This window comes from Triturus cristatus, chromosome 1_2 (assembly GCF_964204655.1).
Source record: "Triturus cristatus chromosome 1_2, aTriCri1.1, whole genome shotgun sequence".
NCBI lineage: Eukaryota > Metazoa > Chordata > Amphibia > Caudata > Salamandridae > Triturus > Triturus cristatus.
Genome location: NC_140580.1, coordinates 749,095,833 through 749,119,842, shown reverse-complemented (window position 1 = coordinate 749,119,842; position 24,010 = coordinate 749,095,833). Strand labels below are relative to the sequence as shown.

The following is a 24,010-nucleotide window of genomic DNA, read 5'->3' as shown; positions in this document are numbered from 1 at the left end:
CTTTCTGCAACTGTCTTGCCTCTTTCTGCACCTCTGTTGTCTCTTTCTGTACTTCTCTTGCCTTTCTCTGTACCCCTCTTGCCTTTCTCTGCACCTCTGTTGCTTCTTTCTGCACTTCGCTTGCTTCTATATGCACCTCTCTTGCTCATTTCTGCACATTTCTTACTCTTTCTGCAACTCTCCTGTTTTTTCTGCACTTCTCTTGCCTCTTTCTCAACTTCTCTTGCCTCTTTGTGCAATTCTCTTGTGTCTTTCTGCACTTCTCTTGCCTCTTTCTGCACTTCTCTTGCCCATTTCTGCCCATTGTTTACTCTTTCTGCACCTCTCTTGTTTTTTCTGCACTTCTCTTGCCTCTTTCTGGACTTCTGTTGCCTCTTTCTGTACTCAAATGGGAAATGCAAGCTGTCAACTTTAAAGGTTTGCGTTCTCTCGTGACTGAGGTATATGTCAACTTGTACATGTATTCTCACATGTGTTATACATCTGAAGATGGTAGCTTAAAAAGCAGGTAGCTTCTCCTATAGGTGGTCACATCTTGTCAGTTCTGCTTTTTTCTGCACACCTATTGCCTCTTTTTGCACTTCTCTTGCTTCTTTCTCACCTTTCTTCCTCTTTCTGCACATGCCCTACTAGGCATAGTTAGAAAATAGCATTTAAAAAACCTTAGAAATTCACTGAAAAAAACAGAGGTTTCAGAGATTTTATAGTTAGTAATTAGCATTTAAAAACCTTAGAAATTCACTGAATAAGACACAGGTTTGAGGGACGTTATAGTTAGGGGTTAGCATTTAAAAAACCTTAGATATTCACTGAAAAAAACACCGGTTTCAGGGATGTTATAGTTAGGCTGACATTTCACTCGTACAAAACCAGAGAAATTCAGTTGTTATAGTTAGCTGAGCTAAATATAACTCGCACCTCCGCAATGCACTGCTGATAACGTCACATATTACATCACTCATGACATGGTCAGTGACATTACTGATGACATCTCAAATGACATCACTGATGACATCATCCACTTAATATCTGATGCAGCTACTCACATCCTAATATAACCTTTCATACACCCACTCTAAAGTATATGGACTACCATTCTCAAAATAATAGATACACCAATACCAGTTAGTACATACCCACTCACTGATTCATAGGTCTACACACAGTCACTCATACATGCAGTCAGTCACCAATACATCCACTGATAGATGCACTCATTCACCCATACATACACTCACATCCCACCACTCACCCATAAATTTACTCACACACCTAGTCAGTCACCCAAAGAATCAATCACACTGCCATTTCCTCACCTATACAGTTATACACACACCACCTCACTTATTCATGCAGATACTAACACATACTTACTCTCTTATACAATCACTGACATAATCACACACTCATCCATAAAGCCACTCTCACATATAGTCACTTACTCCAACACTCACATATACTGCCTTTGACATATGTAGTTACTCACACATATACCACTGAGACATCCATTCACTCACCAGCATAGCCATACGCACACTCATTCACCCATTCAGCCCCTCGCAGACACACTCATGAACCCATACACCCAGTGAATTACCCATTCACACATCCATGCAGGTAGTCACACACACCCCACCCATCCACACAGACACTCAGGCACCCATACAGATACTCAGACAACCAATCATTAACCCATATAGACACTCATGTAGCTACTTGCTAACCCATGCAGCCACTTAAACACCAACTGACAGACTGATACAGACATTCACAGAGATTAGTCATTCCACATGCATTCACTAAGACATGTTTAATCACTCACTTATACAGTCTGTCATGCACCCACTAAATCATCCATTCAGACACTCATACACCAGCTGAGATGTCATGAGTGGTCATCAGTATTGTCACTGACCATGTCATGAGTGATGTAATGTGTGACATCATCAGCAGTGCATCGCATGGGAGCAAGTTATAGTTAGCTCAGCTAACTAGAACGGCTGAATTTCTCTGGTTTGGTATGAGTGAAATGTCAGCCTAACTATAACGTCCCTGAAACCTGTGATTTTTTCAGTGAATATCCAAGGTTTTTTAAATGCTAATTCCTAACTATAACATCTCTAAAACTGGTGCTTTTCTTCAGTGAATATATATATATATATATATAATATTCACGCTCCTGGTATGCCAGCAGGACAAACAGGTACGGACCACAGCGTGTTTTGGTTTCAAAAGCAGTGCTTTATTGCGTGGTGAAATTAAATAAAATCAGCATCACAGAAATGCGAAGACTAGTGTCCAGCCTAATACATAGTAACACCAAAAGCATTTTTTATATACGTGTGTACTATGTCTTTTAGAACAAAAACAAAAAAATGATTTACCTGTGTGGTAATCTTTAAAATGGTCTGCTTGGTACTTATCTGCGTGGCTAAAAATAATTGTATAGTGGACATACTCTTTTTGCTTAAGAACTCCATGAAAGTGCATAGATGTTCCAGCTATCACCCCGGTGTGCTTTTCCCCTCCGCCAAATAGCACCTGGCCCCCACCTCTGTGTTGCTGTTTACCTCATGTTACAAGCTCTCTCGTGTGTATTTCTGCCCTGCCATCTGTGTTCCGGTTCCTCTCCTTTTTATGCTGTTCTCACTCTGCTCATTCCCAGTTTCTTACCCACTTGCTACTCTTTGCATGCTATCACCAATCCTGTGGAATTTTGTTTAAAAAATAATTTATTATTCATGTTTTTGGACAGACCAGGGCGAACTCACCTCCTCTATGTCTATATATAAATTTATGTTGTTTTTAATTCATTTAAAAAAATGTACTGATCTAGCTAGGATTGGGGAGTAAAAAATAGCATTCACATTATTTATAGACGTGTAATTATGCACTCCCTCACGTATTCATGCACCTACAAAACGCTACCCTGTTATCATTCCCTTTTTTCTTCCTTTGCCCATGTTGTAGAACACCACTAAAGGCACTGGCAAAGCCAACAGTCCCCAAAGACGAAACCTATTATTTTTTCCAAAGCTAGCGTGGTGATGTGTTTTGCAAGCTGCAACATCCATCTGCAATTCATCCATTGCACAGAGATCAGGGACATGTGATTGCACGCAGTTGGGTACAGTGGGATGCGATAGGGTGAGGAGCAGGTGCTTACAGTGGTAGTGTGTAGGTGAGCTCGCCGGGTGAATGCCCAAAACTTTAGAGCCAGGGGGACAGTGCAGCATGTGTCAGTTGGCATCAGGCATCATAGGCTGAAAAGGGGAAGCTTGGGGTGAGGCTTTCCTGTTGAAGAGTGGTGTCTCACTACAGAACCAGTGAATCTAGTGCCAGTGGCGGCTCCTCCGCTAAGGGGGAGGAACGTCGCCCAACTGCCAGGAGCAGCAAAGAAAGGAAAAAATAAAATGATAATAGAGGAATGTTATTATCATTTTATTTTTTCCTCCTGCTGCTGCAGTGCATGAGGGGCGGGGCGGAGGTTCAGGGGAGGAGTGGTAGAACAATCCTGTGCGCAATGACTGGTCGGCCCTCTCGGGCCGCCCAAAACAGTCATGCGCACTCCCCTGTTCTCCATGCAGGCTGCATAACAGCCTGCATGGAGAACATGCCAACCCCTACAGTCCCTGGCTGAGGTCCCTGTCAGGGCGCTCAGACCAATCGCAACGCTGATTGGCTTAGGGGTGGGAGGCTGGCTGTCTGCTTCCTGTTCTGACCTGGAGTCGGACACAGGCAAGAAAGATAGACGATGCGGAACCCGGCGGTGGTTGCAAGGTATGTTTTATTTTTTATTTTTGAAAGAAGCCCGTACCATCCACCCCCCCCCCCCCCGTCGGCCACCCCTGTCTAGTGCTAATATGAAGGATAGCAGCAACATCTGTCAGTTGTGGACCATGCTGCTGGGACAGTTGCTGTTAAGGGTCTTTCTGAGGGGTGGTATGCCTCTGGGGCAGGATCTGTGTGGGCTGGTGGTTGCACATCTATGGAATGCAACACCGAGTGTAAACACACAGTGCTTTCTTAGCACCCTCCCAGATCTTATTCTTACCTGCTGCCTATGGCTACTAACTCTGCATTTGACTAGCCCTATCCATCACTCCTTCTGTTTCTTACCATATATGCAGCCTTAGTCATTCTCTCTTGCCACGTCTGCTTAGGTTGCCCTGGATCATCTTTTATATTTTCCAATGCCCTTACACCTTCTGCTTCTTTCTTCCCAATTTGTTACTTTCTCAGCTTGCTGCTTTATGCTCTCATATATCTTCACTACTTGGGTTCTCCCTTATCACTTTCTGGAGCTCTTCCTCCTGAACTGACCAACCCTCCACTGGGTGCTTCAATCTCCCATATTTCTGCTTACTGTCTTTGACTCACAGTTTGCCACCTTTCCTTTATCATCCCCCGGCTGCGGCTCACACTCCAATTTACATGCAACTACCTCCTCCCTGGCTGAAACCTTCTAGCAATGGTAAAGAATAAAAAATACTGATATACTTTGCTGACACTGTGCTGGAAATTGACAAAACAGTAACTGAATGGCAAATATTTGGGTTTGAATGATAGAGTGGTAGTCACAGGAGAGGTTAGGTGGTCATGACCATCGAAAGCAGCCTGTATTAAATTTCCAACTGGAACCCACCATGTCACTTATCTATTAGTATTGCCACTTTTTAACATTCCTGGCATACTCAAAGAGGCAGTGGCATTTGAATGCACTGCATGCCGAATTTAAGGGAGATTATAGTGTGATCCTTTTCCGTTTTTGACAACACCTGTAGAACATTTTACATTAGCACAGAAGTTGAATGCTGAATAGAGAGCTAGTGTTCTGTGTTTTGGGCAATTTCGGTCTTTACTGCAAAACGGAAACATAATATGGGAAATATAATATGACCCTAGAAATATATGGTAACATTTATGAAGATCTATAGGTGAAGTTCTCACTACCAACATGCCGTGTTTCAGGACACCTCCGCTGCCCCTCATCAGGGGGTTATAGCAGCATTATTGCAAACCAAGCTTCAGACATAAAGAACAATTTAATATCTCAAAATTGGAAAAACCAATTGGATCTAGAACAGTGAGAATTCAAAACTAATTAAAATCCAAACAAAGGCCGAGAGACTTTTGGTTGTAATTCGAGTATGCCACTGACATTGAGAATCACATCACAGCATATTCAGCAGCACAGAACATCAAAAGCAGAATATAAAATTAGAAATCAGTTAATATAGGTTTTGACAGACATAAAAACATCTACATACATATACCAGCAAGTGACAAAACTAATCACATTACGAAAACCCAATATTTCTAGGTTTCTGAAACGAATCCATCAGGTCAACATACAAAACAAGGGACCTGATTAAGAGTATGGATGTTATTTATTGCACATGATAAATAACGATAAATAACGATGCTATGAGGTATATTATTTGATGAGTGTGATAAATACCACCTAGTACGAGTTGTTGGGGAATAAGATGTAAATTTTGGTGTTTAATGTACCAAAATCTGCATATTGAAAATACCATAGGGTTTATCCCAAAACCTGCTGAAATGTAACCATGGTTGAGTTATTTAACACATCTTATAATTATCGGATGCAATAAATACCAATAAATACCTAACAACTCGTAATTCCAACCTGTGCATAAAGGGTGGTTTATTTTTAGGTACTTGACAATGCATGATTTTAACCATGCTGGTGAGTTATTTTATAATGATATTAGCGCTAGCGTGCACACACACACACACAGACACACACCAGTCGCCAGTAGATAGTTATAGTTAGGACCGTGTTTCCATAGGAAATCCGCAACATTCTATTTGGAATAACTTTGGCGCCGATTGACGAATCCTCGCGAAATTTTCAAAATAGGTGGGGCGCTCCGCTCCGCTCCGCTCCTTCCCTGAAAGTCTCGGGGGGATTCGTCAAGCAGGGGCTGAGAAAAAGGGGAGGTCCCAAAACACGTTTTCCCCATGCATTTTTCCATAGGACCTTTAGTCCAAGCTACAGCCCGAACGGCTGAACAGAATTACTTGAAATTGGCAGAGAGGTAGTCCTCAGTTCAGGGATGTGCCTTTTGCAGGTCTGGTGTAAATATGTTCATTAGTTCCTGAGAAAATTGCAGTTAAAAGCATATATATATCTATAAGCGCGCACCGTGCGCGTACGGTAAGCATACCGTACGCGCACGTTGACGTGCGCGAGCGCAATTCTGATTGGTTGTTCGATGTCAATAAACATTCGAATCGGTCGAAATCAGGAAGTGTCGGCCGCCATTTTGTCTCTCGCAGTCTGACAGTCTGAGGCAATGAAAAACAAAGGGGGAAAACGTGAGAAGGGGGCAGGATGGACAGGTCCTAACCCCCTAGCCTTTGTCAGGGGGTCACTGAAGGACCCCCAAGGGTAAAAAAAAAAAAGAAAAATTCTTGCGAAAAATCGCGGGTTGCGCGCACCGTACGCGCACGGCACGAACAACGCATCGTGGGCGCTTGGTGTGCGAAGCCTGTCATGCGCACGGTGAAAAAACTTAAAAAAAAAAAAAAAAAAAGATAACTTAGCATTTAAAAAAACGTACAAATTCACTGAAAAAACCATAGGTTTCACACACGTTATAGTTAGGAATTAGCATTTAAAAAACCTTGCAAATTCACTTAAAAAACCATAGGTTTCACACATGTTATAGTTAGCTGGACATTTCACTCGTGAAAAACCATTGAAATTCCCCCGTTATAGTTAGTGCAGGCAACTATAACTCACGCGACCGCAATCCTCTGCTGATGACGTCAGATATTACATCACTGATGACATATGTGTCTTTCTGAAAAAAAAATATTTGTAATATATGTATAGCTAAAAATTGATGGAAGAAAACATGGGTAAATAAGTGTCTAAATACAGTGATGTAATATCTGACGTCATCAGCAGAGGATTGCGGTCGCGTGAGTTATAGTTGCCTGCATTAACTATAACGGGGGAATTTCAATGGTTTTTCACGAGTGAAATGTCCAGCTAACTATAACATGTGTGAAACCTATGGTTTTTTAAGTGAATATATATATATATACATATATACATACATATATATTTATGTACACACAGACAACACTATATATAAGTTATGTCTCAAAAATGTTTACATTTTTTGGTTTTGGGGATGGGTAGGGATCATGGTGCACATGCATGAACAAATCCAATAGCGATTTCTTTATAGCGATAAATAAGGAATCGTTAATATTTACCGATTCAACAATAGCGAGTATAGCAAACACCGAATTAGCTAATAGCGATATCGGTATTACCGAAATCGCTAATACCGATTCCGGTAATAGCGAAATCGGTATTAGTGAAATCGGTAATAGCGATTTCGCAAAAAACGGGTCGCTCTGGGAACGGTCTAATGACATCACAACCAGGAAGTACAGCAGCCCCACCCTCATTCACTCGGCAGAGGAGCAAACAGGAGCAGGAACTGGAGACAGCCTGAGCCCAGTGAATCACCACTGACAGGACTACCACCCTACCCAACCAGGATGGAGAAAGATGCACCAGCCAGCGCAGAATCTGCGAGAAAGAGAAAGCGCAAGTTCTCCGACCGGGAACTGGAGCACCTGATCGAGGGGGTGAGCAGCAAACGCGATCGGCTGTTCGGGAAGCTGTCCCTAAAGGTGCCAGAGGCTGAAAAGCGTTGCATATGGCTGCGCATCAGAGAGAGGGTCAATGCGGTGGGAGTGACGCCCCGCAGCATCGACGATTTAAAAAAGAGGTGGTACGACCTCAGGAAGTGGGCCAAGGAGAGGATCGCTGAAAGGCTCCGGGAGGCAGCTAGAACAGGAGGGGGACCATCAACAGTGCCAGAAAACACTGCCCTGGAGGAGCTGGTAGAAGGGAGCATCGAGCCAGAGGCCGTCGTGGGAGTCACACAGATGGACACCTCCGGCGCAGCCACAAGTGCCCAAGGTAAGATGCATGGCTGTGCCCATACTCAGCATTGCGTACAACAATTCCCAAACCCCCAGCACGATCACAGTGTGCATGCAGAATTGCCCCACACATCTTCACTCATAACAATAGTGCATCATGGGAGTCGTAGTCATGTCAGGCCGGTGTGCATGCACAGGAAGATAAAATATACTTTAGTCAAAACATCTGTAGAAGCTAGAAATAGACTTTAATTTAGTGAATCATAGAAGGACATGTATGTAGTAAAATACACCTTAGTAGTAACAATCCCACTAACCATGCACTGTTTCACACACAGATGCATCTCCTGGCGATTCCGATGACAGCGGCCGGCTAATCATATCAGAGACACCAGCCGATTCTGACGTCGATACTCCGGCAGAGCCGCATTCACCACCTCCACCACCACCACCGCCACCACCTGCTGATGCGCCAACTGCAATAAGACAGTGGAGAAGCAGGTCACAAGTCCCACCCATGCAGGTGATGGATGCATGTCAGACACCTGCAACACCATCGGGCCAAAGTCCAACATTCGTCCCACCGCCTGCAGCACCACCAGCACGTGTCCGACTCCCACTGCGCCGCAGGTCTCTGCGCAGTACACCAAATGTAGGCGAAGATGCAAGCTCCCCAAATGGTGGCATTGAAGAACAGATGCTGCGTGTCCAGCGCCTGCAGGGGAGACACATGGCTACCATCAGCAGTCACATAGCGCGCCTAGCAAAAGAAATGCGCACCCTGACTGCAGTAGTGAGGGACATGACCACTGTGGTGGCAGAGGGTAATGGGAACCCGAGGGAGGACATCCAGGAACTCACCCGTGCCATGAGAGCAGGGCATGACAGCGAGAGAAGGAGGCACCGGCAGAACTTACTCTGGTCCGCAGCCTCTACGAAGGCCATCACTAGGCTGTGCAACACCACAGCTGTTTTGTCACGCCGCTCGGTGTCACTGCAGGTGGACCTGGGCCATTATTGCGGTGATGTTGCCAAGGCCCTAGGCCAGGTGACCGCTGCAGTGGAACACCTGCAGAGCCGTACTTTCAGTGCTAGCGCATTGGGAGGGGAGGACGGCAGTGAGGCTGCCTCAAGTGTGAGCAGTGTTTCCGTGGCGGAGGCCAGCACCAGGAGGCGCAGTTCGCTCTGCTCCACAGCCACAGGGACAGGCCGTGGTGAGGTAGAGGAGACACCTGACAGGAGGCTGGGCGTTCGTGGCAAGCGCCACTAGACAAACTGAAAGCCATCCATGACCATGGTGGGGTAACCATGGTCCGCTCCTATTTGACACTTGCACACCCGTGACTACAACGGGCATGTTTTGTTACACTTGTTTTGGGGAGCTCTTATTTTCTATCATGTGTGCCCGCACATACCTCAGTGCTCCTGTGCATTAAACAGTAGCACCACAAATGCAATCGTCATGGTTCATTCTTACCTGGATCAGAAATGATGTTGCGTGATGTATGTCCGCCTCCTTTGCCCCTCAGCTGTGTTAGGGATGTGTGCCTGTCGGTGTTGTGCGGGTGGTTGGTCATCCCGGTAGTCGTCATTCCTGTCCACCTCTATGGGTATCCCCCTTCTAGTTGCGATGTTGTGCAGCATGGCACATACAGCTACAATCCTGCAGCAGGTGTCAGGTTTGTATTGCATGGCACCGCCAGTCTTATGTAAGATTCTAAAGCGACTCTTCAGAATCCCAAAGGTCCTCTCTATTACATTCCTGGTGCTTATGTTGGCCGCGTTGTATCGTTGCTCCTGTGGTGTTGCTGGATTGATGTAGGGGGTGAGTATATATTCCCGCAGGGCGTATGCACTGTCACCTAAAAGATGGAAGCAAAGGCTTAGCAACGGTGATGTATATACATGTGTGATGCTCATGTTTGGAAGAGAGATGTATAAGTACCAAGCAGAAGTCCCTCTCCAAATTCTCCGTTGAGTAGGCGCCTGTGGATGCCACTGTGTCTGAATATGTAGGAGTCGTGTGTGCTCCCCGGAAATTGTGCCACTAGGTCCGTGATGATGTGCTTGGCATCGCACACAACCTGCACGTTGATTGAGTGGTATGACTTCCGGTTACGGAATATGTACTCATTGGCAGAGGGTGGACAGATGGGGACATGCGTGTAGTCGATGCATCCAATGACATGGGGGAAATGGGCCACCTGGTAGAATGCCTGTTTGTTGCGGTCCAACTGCTGTGGGGTTGTGGGGAAGCTGATGTGGGTGTGTATCATTGTCAGCATGGCATCAATGAATTTGTGGAAGAAGCGTGAGAGTGCGCTTTGCGATACGCCTCCGGCTACGACGATGACCCCCTGGAAACTTCCGGAGGCCAGTAGGTGCAGGCTGCATAGGACCTGGACGTGCGCAGGAATTGCATTGGTCCGATGTGTCTGGTGCTGCAGTAGTGGTTCAAGGTCTGCAATTAGGCGCATGATCATGGCACGATTCAGTCGATACTTGTCGTACACCTCATCCTCATTCTGTCCTAGCAATGTGATACGCACTCTGAAGACTCTCTCCTGGACCCTTCTCCTGCGCTGTCCTGCTGCATTGATTCGCATCCTCCTTGCTAGCACGTAGAGGGCTGCCATTTTGTGCAAGCCAACAGGGTCTCCAGGGCCAATTTGAAGGGCTTACTGATTGGTACCATCTGTGGCACATGTATTTTTTTTTTTTCTGCTTTTTTTTTTTTTTTTGTAACTTTACCTCCAGGTTCTGATTTCCCTTAATCTGCTCATGCTAAATAGCGATTTTTGGGATCTTCGGTATTTGCGATTTTTGATGCATTGAGTAGCGATTCGTTATTAGCCATTGGCACTTGCCGGTAGCTAATAGTGATTTTGGTGATAGCGAGTTCGGTATTTAGCGATTCTTTATTTTAGCGGGTTGGTTATTAGCGATTCTTTATTTTTCCAGGTAATTATTTTGCGATTTTTTATTTTGTCCCGATTAGTGTTGATGCATTGGGATTCGGTTTTTGACACTCGCTAACGGCTGATTTTACCGATTCGGTATTTTACCGACTGGATTTTTCCTTGATGCATGTGCCAGAAGGTGTATTAGGGTTCAGTGTGGGTATGAGCAAGTGAGGGGGTTTCAGGATTCAGAACGGAGTAGAGAAAAGGGTAATAAGGGAATTCTTTGCATTGGGGGATAAGTAGGGGCAAAGGGTTTTATGATTCCAAGATGGGTAAGGAAATACATACAGAGGAGGCAATGTGTTTCGGCTCCTACAACCCTTGTTCACCTTAACAAGGTTTGCAGTAGCCAAAACGAATAGTCTCAGTTGTATGTATTTGGAGGAATAAAAGTAAATATTTTTGAGTGTTGGCACCTGTCTATGCTTTACTGGCAAATATAAATACTTGCTAGTAGTTTTGCAAGGTAAAGTACAACAATGCAATACAATGAGTTGTAAAGGTAGGCAAGTTGTATTACATGAGTGTAAAGTACCACATGGTAAAGGCAGCCGTGGTAATATATCCATGAAAGTTGATACTTTTATTGTCTTTGTTCATTGCCATACGTTCTAGAGAAGAAAGATTTTTTTTAAATCCATGTAGCTTTCTTTTTATGCAATAGGTTTTCTGTCACCTCTTCTAAAAATCAGATTTGACTTTATCAATATCATAGAAGTTAAAGTAGTTCAAACAGTAGTAAGCAAAATATTGTATTGTCCCATATTTCATATCACCAGTGGCAAGAGATCTTACATATTGCCATACAAGATTAAATCTTTTGCCAACATACCTTATATAACAGGGACAAGATAATAAGATATTCTAAACGTTATTAAACTACTTTAAAATTGTTTGATGAATCTAGGGCCAGTGGTTTCAGTGGGTCCACAAGTTTTTTTTTATTATAAACGGGTGGCAAAATCAGAGATTTTGCCACAGCTATAAAAGGAAAAGCCATTGCTTAACAGTGGCAACCCAGTTATATCCAGTCTTTTCAAATAGTGTGACATGTACTTACTTAAAATGATTCGATATTACAATGTTTGTCATCAATTTACAGATGATTTGTGTCTAAACTTTACCTCCTCTAGCTTCAAATATCTTAATGCCTCAAGTTTGTTTCATAAAATATTTACTACATAGATTGTAGGGATAATATTTCCTCACTCTCCAAACCAAAATGAGCATCTATGCTACAATTTCTTTTGTCTCTCAAAATCTCCACACCAGCGATATTTTTCAGTACTGTAGGATCACAATTAGCAGAAAGCACAGCTTTAGCTGCAGTCTCTTTTCTATCCATCAATGTGGTGCTTTTTCAATGTTAGACCTTCAGAAATGCCACGCCTTCCAGACAGAGGTTCAAGGATACATACAGTTGGAGAAACACTACTGAATTCAATACAATCAGCTGTTCCTTACTGCCCTTCTAAAATATGAAACAGACATCTAAGAATCTGAGACACGTAACCAGGGAGGCCTCAATCTTAAATCCTCATGGGGCCCATTGAAGGCAATGGGTTCTCTCGGATTTATAAATGCCTCACACTTCTCTCCCCAGACTTGTTCACATCTCTAAAATCCAGGTGGGAGCAATCACCTTAGATGACTCAAACAGCAGGGATGGCCGCATGTTACCCGGGGTACAGGTCATATCATTAAGGCTCCACCTCATTCAACTCAACTTTCTACACAACACCAGCGTGGCTCTGGCACACCGGCACACTGGCGACGCCGGAGTGTTGGCGATGCTCAGAGCCATATGCTCACTTCTACCACATGGTACGGGAGTGCGCCCGGATAAACCAATACTGGCAAACAATTTTTAACACACTAGCCAGAGTGATTGGGAGGACGATAGACTTCTCTCCCAGAGTCACATTGCTCGGGGTCTTGGACAGGATCAGCGACACAGTCAGGGATAGAATCCTGGTGGCGAATGGGGTCGTATTAGCTAAAAGAGACATTCCCAATTTCTGCAGAGCGCCTCCCCCTGCCGGGGACTGCTTGGAAAAAGGTGATGGATTGGTGCACCACGCTGGAAAAAACAGTTTATACATTTTGGGGCTGCCCCAAGAAACATGAATAGATATGGGGACGTGAATAACTTCTCGTGTCATAATTGGCAGCAACATTATAAGGGTTTGAACTGTGCAATTCCAGGATCAACTCTGTAGCGATCTAAGTGGGTATGTAGCATTGTGGTCAATTGTTAAAAAAAAATCCAGTTTATAAAATAAAATAAAAAAATCTGTTTTGCCTTCATCCCACCTCAAACCCAAAGTTTGCAGATTAATGCTTTACATGTTTGACGGGTGTGGAATTTGCACCATCTCTGGCAACCATATTGCATTCTATACTTAATTGAAAGAGTTTGGTGTAAGCATCTTTCAACCATTGGCTTCTTTTGCTAAAAAAAAAAGAAAGAAATCAATGGCTTGAGACACAGTCAACATTTATGCTCAACCCCCACAAGTATTTCAGACTTTTATGGCTTTTCTATTGGCTGATTTGGAGTCTCCTTCAGTCTATTTTGTAAACACATGAGGGACCATTTTAGAATCAGCTAGCAGCACTGGAAAGTGAACGCCGACACAAGTTTCTAAAAAATGAATGTTGCAGAAAAGAAAGCAAACCTTTTTAGGTTTCACATGAGACATTTGTTTCCATACAGGGGTCTTAGAGCACGCCAATTACTGACCATTCCTTGGCTTAATTGTCAGTCTTATTTACTGGTTCCCGTTTGGTAAGGGCTTGGTCGCTCATTTTCCTGTTGCATCACCACTCACTCCCAGTGTTTGTTCCAATTTACTTTTCACCCTCTCCCCATCTACTCTTTGGTGAAGCGTAAGAACACCTGTAAGCCACAGACGTTAATGTCACTTTTACTAATGATTTCAAAATAAAGTAATGGCATCGCTTTTAATTCATCAGTCATTTAGTTTGTAGCAAAATGGTTTTTTTGGTACGTGTTTCATGATTGATAGGATGGCTTAGACAGGATTAAAACGTTTTATGCAACAAAAAATGGAGTGTTTTTAATTGGTTTATGTCGGCACGATTATGGGTTTCATAGAACGTACTAGCTTGAAAAAAAATTACATTGTAAAATGCTTTTTTCCTTGTTTTACCACTCCTAATGTGCTTCCTCTTGTATCTTAATATGTATGCTGTAAAAAAGATTACCATACTATACAGTTACAGACCATACCATATACAATGGCAGGCTATACAATAACATAGCACACAATGAAATACCACACCCTACCATACAATTACAGACCATACCTTACAATGAAAGGTCACACCATACCATATTTGTACAAAGACAGGCCATATCATACTCTACAAGGACAGGCTATATCATATATGTATTAGAATGGCCGTACCATACCATACAATGACAGGTCATACCATACAATACAATACAATGACAGGCTATACCATATTATATATACACGACAGGCCAGGCCATGCTATACGATATTGTACAATAACAGGTCATACTATTTAATACTATAACAGGACATAGCATGACAGACCATACTATAGATTGACGGATATACTTCTCTTACATTTACAGGGCATACTATACCATAAAATACGAAAGTCCGTACCATAATAAACTATACAATGTCAGGCTGTGCCATACCATCCTATGCAATACGAAAGACCATACCATACTATCCAATGACAGCCCATACCATGCCATGCAATGACAGACCATACCATACAATGAAGGGACATACAATCATATTATATTATATATTTATTATATTATGATATAATGCATAATAATGCTTTTGTAAAAAAAAGAGTTGTGCCACATAGATAAAACAAAATACACACAAAAAACCATTGACAAAGCCAACACATCTCACATAGGCGAGAGAAACTGGCTTTGCAGATGCTTGTTTTTGTAGCATCCATTGTCAGATGCTTTTGTGAGTGCTTGCTCTCTAGTACACAAATATGCTTTGGTAAAGCCAATACAACGCCATATGGACATCAAACTTACTGGCATTTGTCAATGCTCATTTCATGTATTCTTTTGTTTTTTTTAATACATTTTTATTCAAGAGTAACATGACACCAAAATCATCCATCAAAATAAAACATCGCAAGAAAAAGAAATGCAAGAAACTAACCACAGAATACATCATCTGTATCATGACTCTTGATTTTTTTTTTTTTTACAATTTCCAACCCCGAACCCCTCCCATTACCCACCCAGCCCACCCGGGGTTACTGTGAACAGGAAATAGACATGAAAAATCCATTAAAAAATAAACCATTTAGCTCCGAAAATTAATAGCCACATAGCGCAATATATCCAATATATATACTATATATACATTATCATCATGCTTCACTATTTCAGAAATCATTGATTTGCCCGATCCAACCAATTAATTACTGGTGCCCAAATTAATTCCCCATTTCTGCGGGCCCTTGGACCTCTCTTTCTAAAAACCAAAAGCTACCACTTCCCAACATTTATAAATTTGCTAAACCATTCATGTTCTGACGGAGGGGTGGGATCTAACCAAACTGTTGCTAAACATAATCTAAGCGTGGCCATGGCAACAAAAAATAGCTTCTGTTCTGGAAACGTCATGTTCAAATCCACTACCCCCAATATAATTGCCCCACTACCCCCAATATAATTGCCTGGGTTGAGAGTTGAAACGTACGATGGAACCGTACCTCTAACCATTGTTTAACTTTGTTTAACAAGGGGATTAAATTCGGACAAGAAGAGAACATATGAATAATATCGGCCGCGAACTCCCCACACCTGGGACAGTTAACTCCCGTAATCCCACCCCATTGTTGTATGCGCTGTGGGGTTATATACAAATTATGCCAGGTTTTAAAACATTGGACCTGAAGATTTGCAGATAAGGTGTCAGTATAACTGAGCCGTAATGACTCTTCGCAGACCTCCTGCCCAGCATGCAATCCAGTATGCAATCGGCTGAAATGTTTATATAAATCATCTTTCCTTCTTTCCTTTATCATTTTATAGATTGAGGATACAGTGGAATGCCCGCCTTTAATAGCCTCAACTATGGGAAAAGAAATCCAACTAACAGTTTTCCGAGAAAGACAATCACGAATCTGTAAAAACTTTAAAAAATGTTGATTATTAAGATTACATTTCTGTTTTAAATAATCAAATCTGCTTACCCCATTATCCGAGACTAAATCCCCTAACTTAATAACTCCTTGGGCACTCCACTCTCTAAAATACCCGTCTGCAAAAATTTGAGGTAAAAGAGTATTTCTATTAACTGGCGTATAGATATGTATTCTTCCTATATTAAATAATTTCCGAATAGATGTCCAGATTTTGAAAGCAGCTAACAGACCCTTGAACCTCACACGTTTAAAATATGCAAAATCTATATGCCTAAGTAATACCCCTGAAGCTTCTTCTCCATAAACAAGTTTATACATTGGTTTCTCCGGATCCTCACAATCTAGACAATCCAGCAACACGGAAATATGCCTCAGAGTAATTGCCCAATAATAGATCTGGAAATTAGGCACAGACCAGCCCCCCCTTTTTCTTGGTAACGTCATATATTTAAAGGCTTGTCTGGGTATTTTCCCTGCCCAGACAAATCATGAGAAAATACGTTCTATTTTTTTAAACCATAATGGATCAAACAATACAGGAATAGCTCTGAAGAGGTACAATATCTTCGGTAAAAAAAGCATTTTTACAACATTACATCTCCCCATGAGTGTTAGCTGAAGATTATTCATCCTATGGACATCTTTTTCAATCTTACATAACATCGGTTTAAGATTAATCTCCACGACTTATTAGTATTCCAAGGTATTTTGCTTTATCAGTAACCCTAGGGTCCAGCAATGGAATCTTATCATTACAGATAATTTGGGGTTTTGACTCATTCAGATGATAGCCTGACAATCTGCCAAATTGAGATGTCAAATTTTGAATTTCAAGCAATGCACATTCAGGTAAATCTGTTAAAATGGCAAGATCATCTGCATAGCCCAATATTTTGGTTTCACCACCCCTAGATCTCACTGGACTAATCAAATTATTCAAAATATTTTTTTTTATTAAAGGATCTATATAAATGGCAAATAATAAAGGGGAACAGGGACAGCCCTGTCGAACGCCTCTTAAAATATTAATAGTTCCCGACTGGATCCCCATGATTGAGATTTGCGCTGTTGGTTGTCTATACATAATCTGTATTGCTGTAATGAATCCTTCTCCAAAACCATAATGCCTCAAAGCCGCCCATAAAAAAGGCCAGGAGACCCTATCAAAGGCCTTTTCCGCATCAAGCAGAATTAAGGCCATAGGGTCCCCTGAAACCCTGGTGAAATCAAACAATGCAATTGTGCGGCGAATGTGATTAATTGTTTCCCGTCCTGGGACAAAGCCATGTTGATAAACAGAAACCAGCTTCTTATCACCCCAGAAAACCTCCTCGCAAGCACCTTGGCATAGATTTTAATATCGCTATTAATCAGCGTGATTGGGCGATATGATCCCATGTCCGTTGGATTTTTATCTTTCTTGAAAAATGTAATAATTCGGGCCTTCTGCCAGGGCTCGGGGGAGGATTCCCCCTTCTGCACTATCCTAAATAGTGCCAACATAACAGGGGTAAGTTGAAGCTGGAATATCTTATAAAATTCTCCTGGCAGATAATCTGGACCAACGGCTTTGCCCCCCGGGAGAGAGTCTATAGCTTGAAAAAGCTCTTCCATACTAATTTCAGCATCCAATAAATCACGTTCTTCCGGAGGTAGTGTATCTACACCTATCCCCCTCAAATACTCTTGTATTTCCTCCTGATGCCCATCGTTATCACTGATGTCTTCGCTGTATAGATGTTGATAAAACTTCTGGAAGGCAAACACAATGGCCCTGTCCCCGGATACCAAACCAATATCTGGATCTTGAATATTTTTAATACGCGTAGCTGTCTCCCTCTCCTTAATTCTTAAGGCTAGCAAATGCCCTGCTCGTTCACTATTCTCAAACATTTTAGAATCCCAAATAAAAAATTTGCTGGCTGCGGATTTGAGCATAATCATTATCCCCACCCATCTGTATCTGAACAACCAGGTTCTGCTCTGCTTCTGCCAATTCTGTATATAACCGCTGCAATTTAACCTTTTCCTTCCTTTGAGATGCCCAGCCAAACCGTGTTGTTTCACCCCTTACCCCTGCCTTTAGTGTATCCCACACATTCTGAATACTTGTACTGTTAATATTTTCTTCCAAAAACCTAGTAATCCATAAAGACATATAGTCAATATATTCCATGTCCTTAAACAGGCCACGATTAAACGTCCAAATGTTGGTTTCAGTCCTACAAACTAATGTATTTATTTCAAGCAGAAGCGGGTTATGATCCGACATTACTCGTGGAAATCTAATAATTCCAGAACCTTGAAGCAGAACGGGTGAAGCAAAAAAATAATCCAACCTTGAAAAAATTCTATGCGGTGCAGAGAAATATGTAAAGCCAGCATCATCCGGATTGAAAAAGGCCCATACATCAATTAAACCATGCAGATCTATTAGATGCTGTAAAGCACGGTATACCCTTGGCTTTCTCCCAGTGTATACACTCCCTGTTTTATTTAAAGTACCACACTCTATATTAATATTCAGGTCTCCGCAGATAATGAGCGGGGATTGCCATCCTACCAGCTCTAAACTAAGCCAATTAACCACTTCAGGATCATCCAGTACTGGACCATAAATAGAACAAAGTGTGAAATTTTTGCCCTGAAAATTACCATATACCATTACCCAGCGGCCCAAACTGTCCGCAGAAGAGCGAATAATATTAACCTTTCCCCGTCTTACTAAAACTGCAACACCCCTAGTCTTAGCCTCAAATTACGTCCAAGAAACAAGCTGGAATCCCTCAATCTCCAAAAATGTATGCCGGGTGGCTTCAATATGCGTTTCCTGCAGGCAGAAAACATCTGCCCGCAGGAATCGCAAATCTTCCCTAATCCGGCGTCGTTTAGACGGGTTATTAAGCCCACATATATTTATTGATGCAATTCTTATATTAGCCATACAGAAGAAAAGATAATTCCAGTAGGCCATTTTCAACCCCTTGCATATATTCAAATTTAATTAGGTTATCATAGGTTATCATAACATTGACTTCCAACTCCTCCCATAACAGATCTCCCTCCACAGCTCCCCCCCCTCTATACCCCAACCCTCCCTCCCCCCCCCCCAAATACAGGCAATATAGATCAATAGACCCATATGATGACTTCCACTACCCGAGTGTCCCAAGGTCACTCCCAGTCTTTAAATTCTCTAATCCAGCATGCAAAAAGAAAGAAACACACCCAGTACAATGGTTAAATCTTTAACCTTCCCCAAGTCCTTTTAGATATTCTTCAGCCTGAACCTCTGATGAAAACACCCGTATTTTGCCAGAACAAATAACCTTTAGGCGTGCGGGATTCATTAAGAACACCTTTCATGTATTCTATCAAACAACTACGAAATAATAGTTTATAGAGGTCAACATTTCAGTTGAGGTGTTGTCTTAGAATATGAATTGAACTTTAGGGATGATATACCTTACTCAGCAGCCCTAGACAGGCTTGCCAACTTGTCCTCCTGTCCACACATACCACTGAAATACTGCAGTTTCAGTAGACCATTAAGCAAGTTCTTCATGGTGGCTGAGGTTGATAAGAAATGTGTGGGCCATGTATGTTTTGTTAAGATTAACTTTTTATCTTGTTGCCATATGCCTGGAGGACGTTTCCAACCAAAACTGTTCAGAGTAATACAATTAATTAGATTCATTTATTGGAACTGAAGGACAAATGATATCCACTTCTAGACTGCAGATACATAAACATTGCACAACAGCTTAGATAACTCGGATTCTGTTTTTTGTTTCACAGGCCGTAACAAGCTGACGGATGAATGACACCATTTTATAATAGTGAAAAATCATCACCTTCTGTTTCATCTCATACCAACTACTTCAAGTTAAACTGAGAATGTGGGTCATTGAAATACAATGGTTCAAAAGGACCGACGGAAAAAACTTCACATCATTTTGTAATGTTTGTGGTTGTGCAACTTCCATGCCCATTCTTACAATTCAGTCTCAGCAGGCATGGTAATATCAACATTCTCGAACCCCGTGGAATTCTTTTAAACAAACAGTTTGCATGGTGACAAATGTTAATAAAAATGGTAAAAAAACAAGAATAAGATTGTATTTTGAAATAAAAGAAAGTGAAACTCTCTGTACATGCCACCTCCAAAATACGTACGTATAAACTTAAACACTTTGAATTTTAAGTACTATTTGAATAAATTATATAGATGTACATCAGGAGATAGCATCTAAGCTAAGAGGAAAACCCAAAAGAAAATAAGAAATTTAGGTGAATGGTTTGAAACACAGAGGGGCCAATTACATCGGGCTGGACTGCCGCACTGCAACTGCTGCGTTCAGGAGACCACCCGACAAGCTTGTGGCAGTCAGACTGCCGCATTACAATACGACTGCCATGCTAGCGGTTGGAAAGTGCTCCTTATCACTGCATTTTGTGCTGTGGCCAAGGAAAAGTGTCGCAGCACAAGCCGCCGAGATAAAGAGCACCTCCATGTACACATGGTGTATAGCTCATGGTGCATGGAAATGAAACTGGTTTGATTTATCTTCTTTTAATGTAGTCAATTTCAAATATAATTGAGTTTTATTTTCGAGTGGTGTTATTGATACTACCTTCTTTTAGGAAGCACAGCGAATTAAGAAACACATACATTTCTCTCAAGAGGGGGTCATTTAACTCTCTACTTAGGGTTTTATCACTGTTGTGGGAGGATATACAACTACAGGCTATACTGGCAGGTGTAAATGTGGAAAATTAATTTCAATACTGGCATACCCAATTAAACGCTGCATAACGCCAAATGATTGTGATGAAGCAGATAAACTACTTAACCTCTTAACTGGCACATAAAACCGATGTTGACACATTTGAGAGAAAACATGACAAACCTGCACCAACTGTGCTAACTATAGGTTACAGAAAACATGAGAAAATCTTGAAGACTTAGTTACTGCATTGTAAAAGCATGCAGACAAGAGTAAATTTGAAGAGAATTAGTCCTTTGAATAACATAGTTTGTACTCTATTAACTGGTACTGGGGAATCTTTTCAAAATATGATAGAGGTAATGTTAAGTGATAAATTCATATGGTCTGCACACTTATGAAGCACTATTGTAATCTAGAGGTTATTTCGTGTGTCATTTAGGACTCATTCTAAACTCCATATTTGCATATGTGAAATTGTGCCCCAAGCGAGAATGGAGAGAAAGGTGCTGAACGTATATGCTAATACAAATGCTCTGAAACTTTTAGGGAATCATTTTCATACATATACTAATGTGAATTACTAGAAACAATATTAATAATTTATGTTTTGAAATAATTTTACACGTTGGTACTTTGGAAATGCAGTAATATGTCACATGTAAATAAACCTAAAGTGATTTATGAGTGCAAATATGTTGAAAGAAATATATATAATCCCAGGGTTATGAATGAAATGTTTATTTTTAATACATTTATATTATGTCTTTTGAGTCAAATTCCATTTAGGCCTGCATTATCCTTGCATGCTTGATTCTGTTCTCTCTTACAATGTGAAGGCAAACTATGTTTCATTGGGAGAGTTTCCATTCACATATGAGGACTGTTCCCAACAATTTTGCTACTTTGGGAACATCTGCCATGAGAAACTGTCCTCTTGAACTCACTCTTTTGCAAAAGGACTATTGTTTCGAAGTTTTACATACTAACTGGATTGACAGCTTCCGTGATGGTCCCCACCTTTTTGCCATAATATGTGTCTTCTTTATACTGAATGACAATCACCCTATATGAACTGACCAATAGACTGAGTGATCTGACCAGATGAGGTGATCCAGGAGGTGCCACCTCGGAAATTTAGGATTATATTATACATTGATGTCACGAAAAAGGAGAGACATGTTCTTTCTCACGGTCTGAGAGACACATTATTCGCTTCTTTTTACTTTTTAGAACTGCCTTGCAGACTTTATTTGTTTTTCCTTTCGCTGACGCATAAGCTGTGCACCCTATTCCCAGACTTCTTTCCCGCATGGGAAAGTACTTTTGAGCTGTTATGGTTCAAATTCCTTCCTGAACTTTTCCAGAGCTTTGCTAATTAATGGCAGTCAAAGAAATTGATTTGATTATCCTGCACTGTTAAATGCCTGCGATTGATGTATTCACTCCTTTAAGAATTTTGATAAACCTAACTTTTACTAAATCCTGTTTTCGTCTCTCCATGATTTGTCTCCAATAATTGACTGTACATTCAAATTGGGGTATTAATGAGGGATGGGAATTCTGCTAGGAGAAAAAGGGTTTGCAAAGAAAATGGGCCCAGTGGTGCTACAACACTTGAAAAGTGTGAGGTGTTAGTCATTCTTGAAATCAATCAATTGCCTAGAGAAGCTTGGCCATCTCAATGTATGACTTGGAATGCTCATCCACCATTTCTCTACCACTCACTCTGTATACCTGATGCGCTACTGTCATTCTACCAACATGTACTCTACACAATAGGTAATATACAGAACTGAAAACCTTCAAAATGTTAATTACATTAGTGTGGCATGAGGCCTCTTGTGCCAACCCGGCGCGTGGATGCCTCCTGCCGCAAGTCTCCTGCATTGTTCAATTATTGTTCCACGCCCGATGCTGGAATGTTGGGTGCGGGAACTCTGGAAACATTAATTCAGTTTCCAGAGGTCTTCGCATGCATCGGGAGCCTCGGTCGTGGGTGTCCGCATATTCTACAACAGTGGCTCCCAAACTTTTGACTCTTGAGGACCCCCATTGACTCACTACTGGAAGCCGGGGACCCCCAAGCAATTTGTACTATTTAAATTTTAAACATTTACACAGTCATTCGCAATAAAATACACAAAGAAGTGCACACCAAACAAATACTTGAATTACTAAAGATGTTATTATTTTATATTGAACATTTTTGCAAAAATTGAACATTTTTGGTGCTACATCTTGGCGACTAACTTTTCAATGTTTGGTTTTATTTCGCGGTATGAGGCTCCTACTCCTGCCATGGCCAGACTGGAAACCCATAGCAGGCCTGGTAAATGTTGTCAGACCAGTCCCCGTACGGTGCACACCAAGTGCAGTGAGTGAGCCAGACCATTACAAAGGGTGCTTCCTAGGCCTCTCCCCCAAGAACATTAGGGAAAAAAAGTGCATTCTACAACACATTTGTCATTATATATTGAATTGTATTACTGACTGTGCACCAGGATATGGCAATCCTTGTTGGGGCTTTTCAATGATTCCCTCAGTATCACCCTCCAACTGTGCCTCTTATCTCTTCATAGCCCGTCTAATAAATGTATTTCATTTGTTTCTTAGCACCTCTCACACCAGTGTAGGGTGTCATAGCACTTTTCACCACATACATAAAGAAACAATGAATCATACGTGTGTAATTCAGTGTATAGAGAATGTTACATAAGATAAAGAGGACTTCAAGGTGTAGGATTCACATGTCACCAATACTGGTAGGCTTTCCTTAAGAGTGCTTGGTCTGGAGAAGCACAAACTCAGGATTCAGAACATAACACAGTGTTTAGCATTGAATGTAATAATAAGAATGTATTTATGCCCACACAAACCTTTTTTTAGCAGCATCACGATAATGAAAGACTGAGAAAAAACATAACTTGCTAACTTGTACCATACAGTTTGCGTGCAGCTCTTTGTTGCCAGTTCATAGCACACTATGCTAGATTACGATTGTAACTTATTAACTTCACAGTGCCAACAGAATCTCAATGACAAAAGCAGTTAACCACTGAGCTATGCACATAAAATAATGTTTTTGAAATGCATGTTACACGTTCTTTGCAGCAGGCATATTCACCCTCTGCGCTATCTTAGATGACTCAAAGCTGCCACAGGACAAAACTCCCATCTCTCTAAGAAAATACATTAATC

At 41.6% G+C, this 24,010-nt stretch overlaps 1 protein-coding gene across 1 annotated transcript in view; it reads left to right on the top strand.

Moving 5' to 3' along the window:
• Positions 1-22,292, top strand: part of PDPN (podoplanin) — a 253,936-nt gene extending 231,644 nt beyond the window's left edge. The window contains exon 5 of the mRNA XM_085608687.1: positions 19,881-22,292. Within this exon, the coding sequence (XP_085464813.1) occupies positions 19,881-19,887 (7 nt within the window). The 3' untranslated portion in view covers positions 19,888-22,292. The remainder of the gene's footprint in view (positions 1-19,880) is intronic.
• Positions 22,293-24,010: the final 1,718 nt, after the last annotated feature.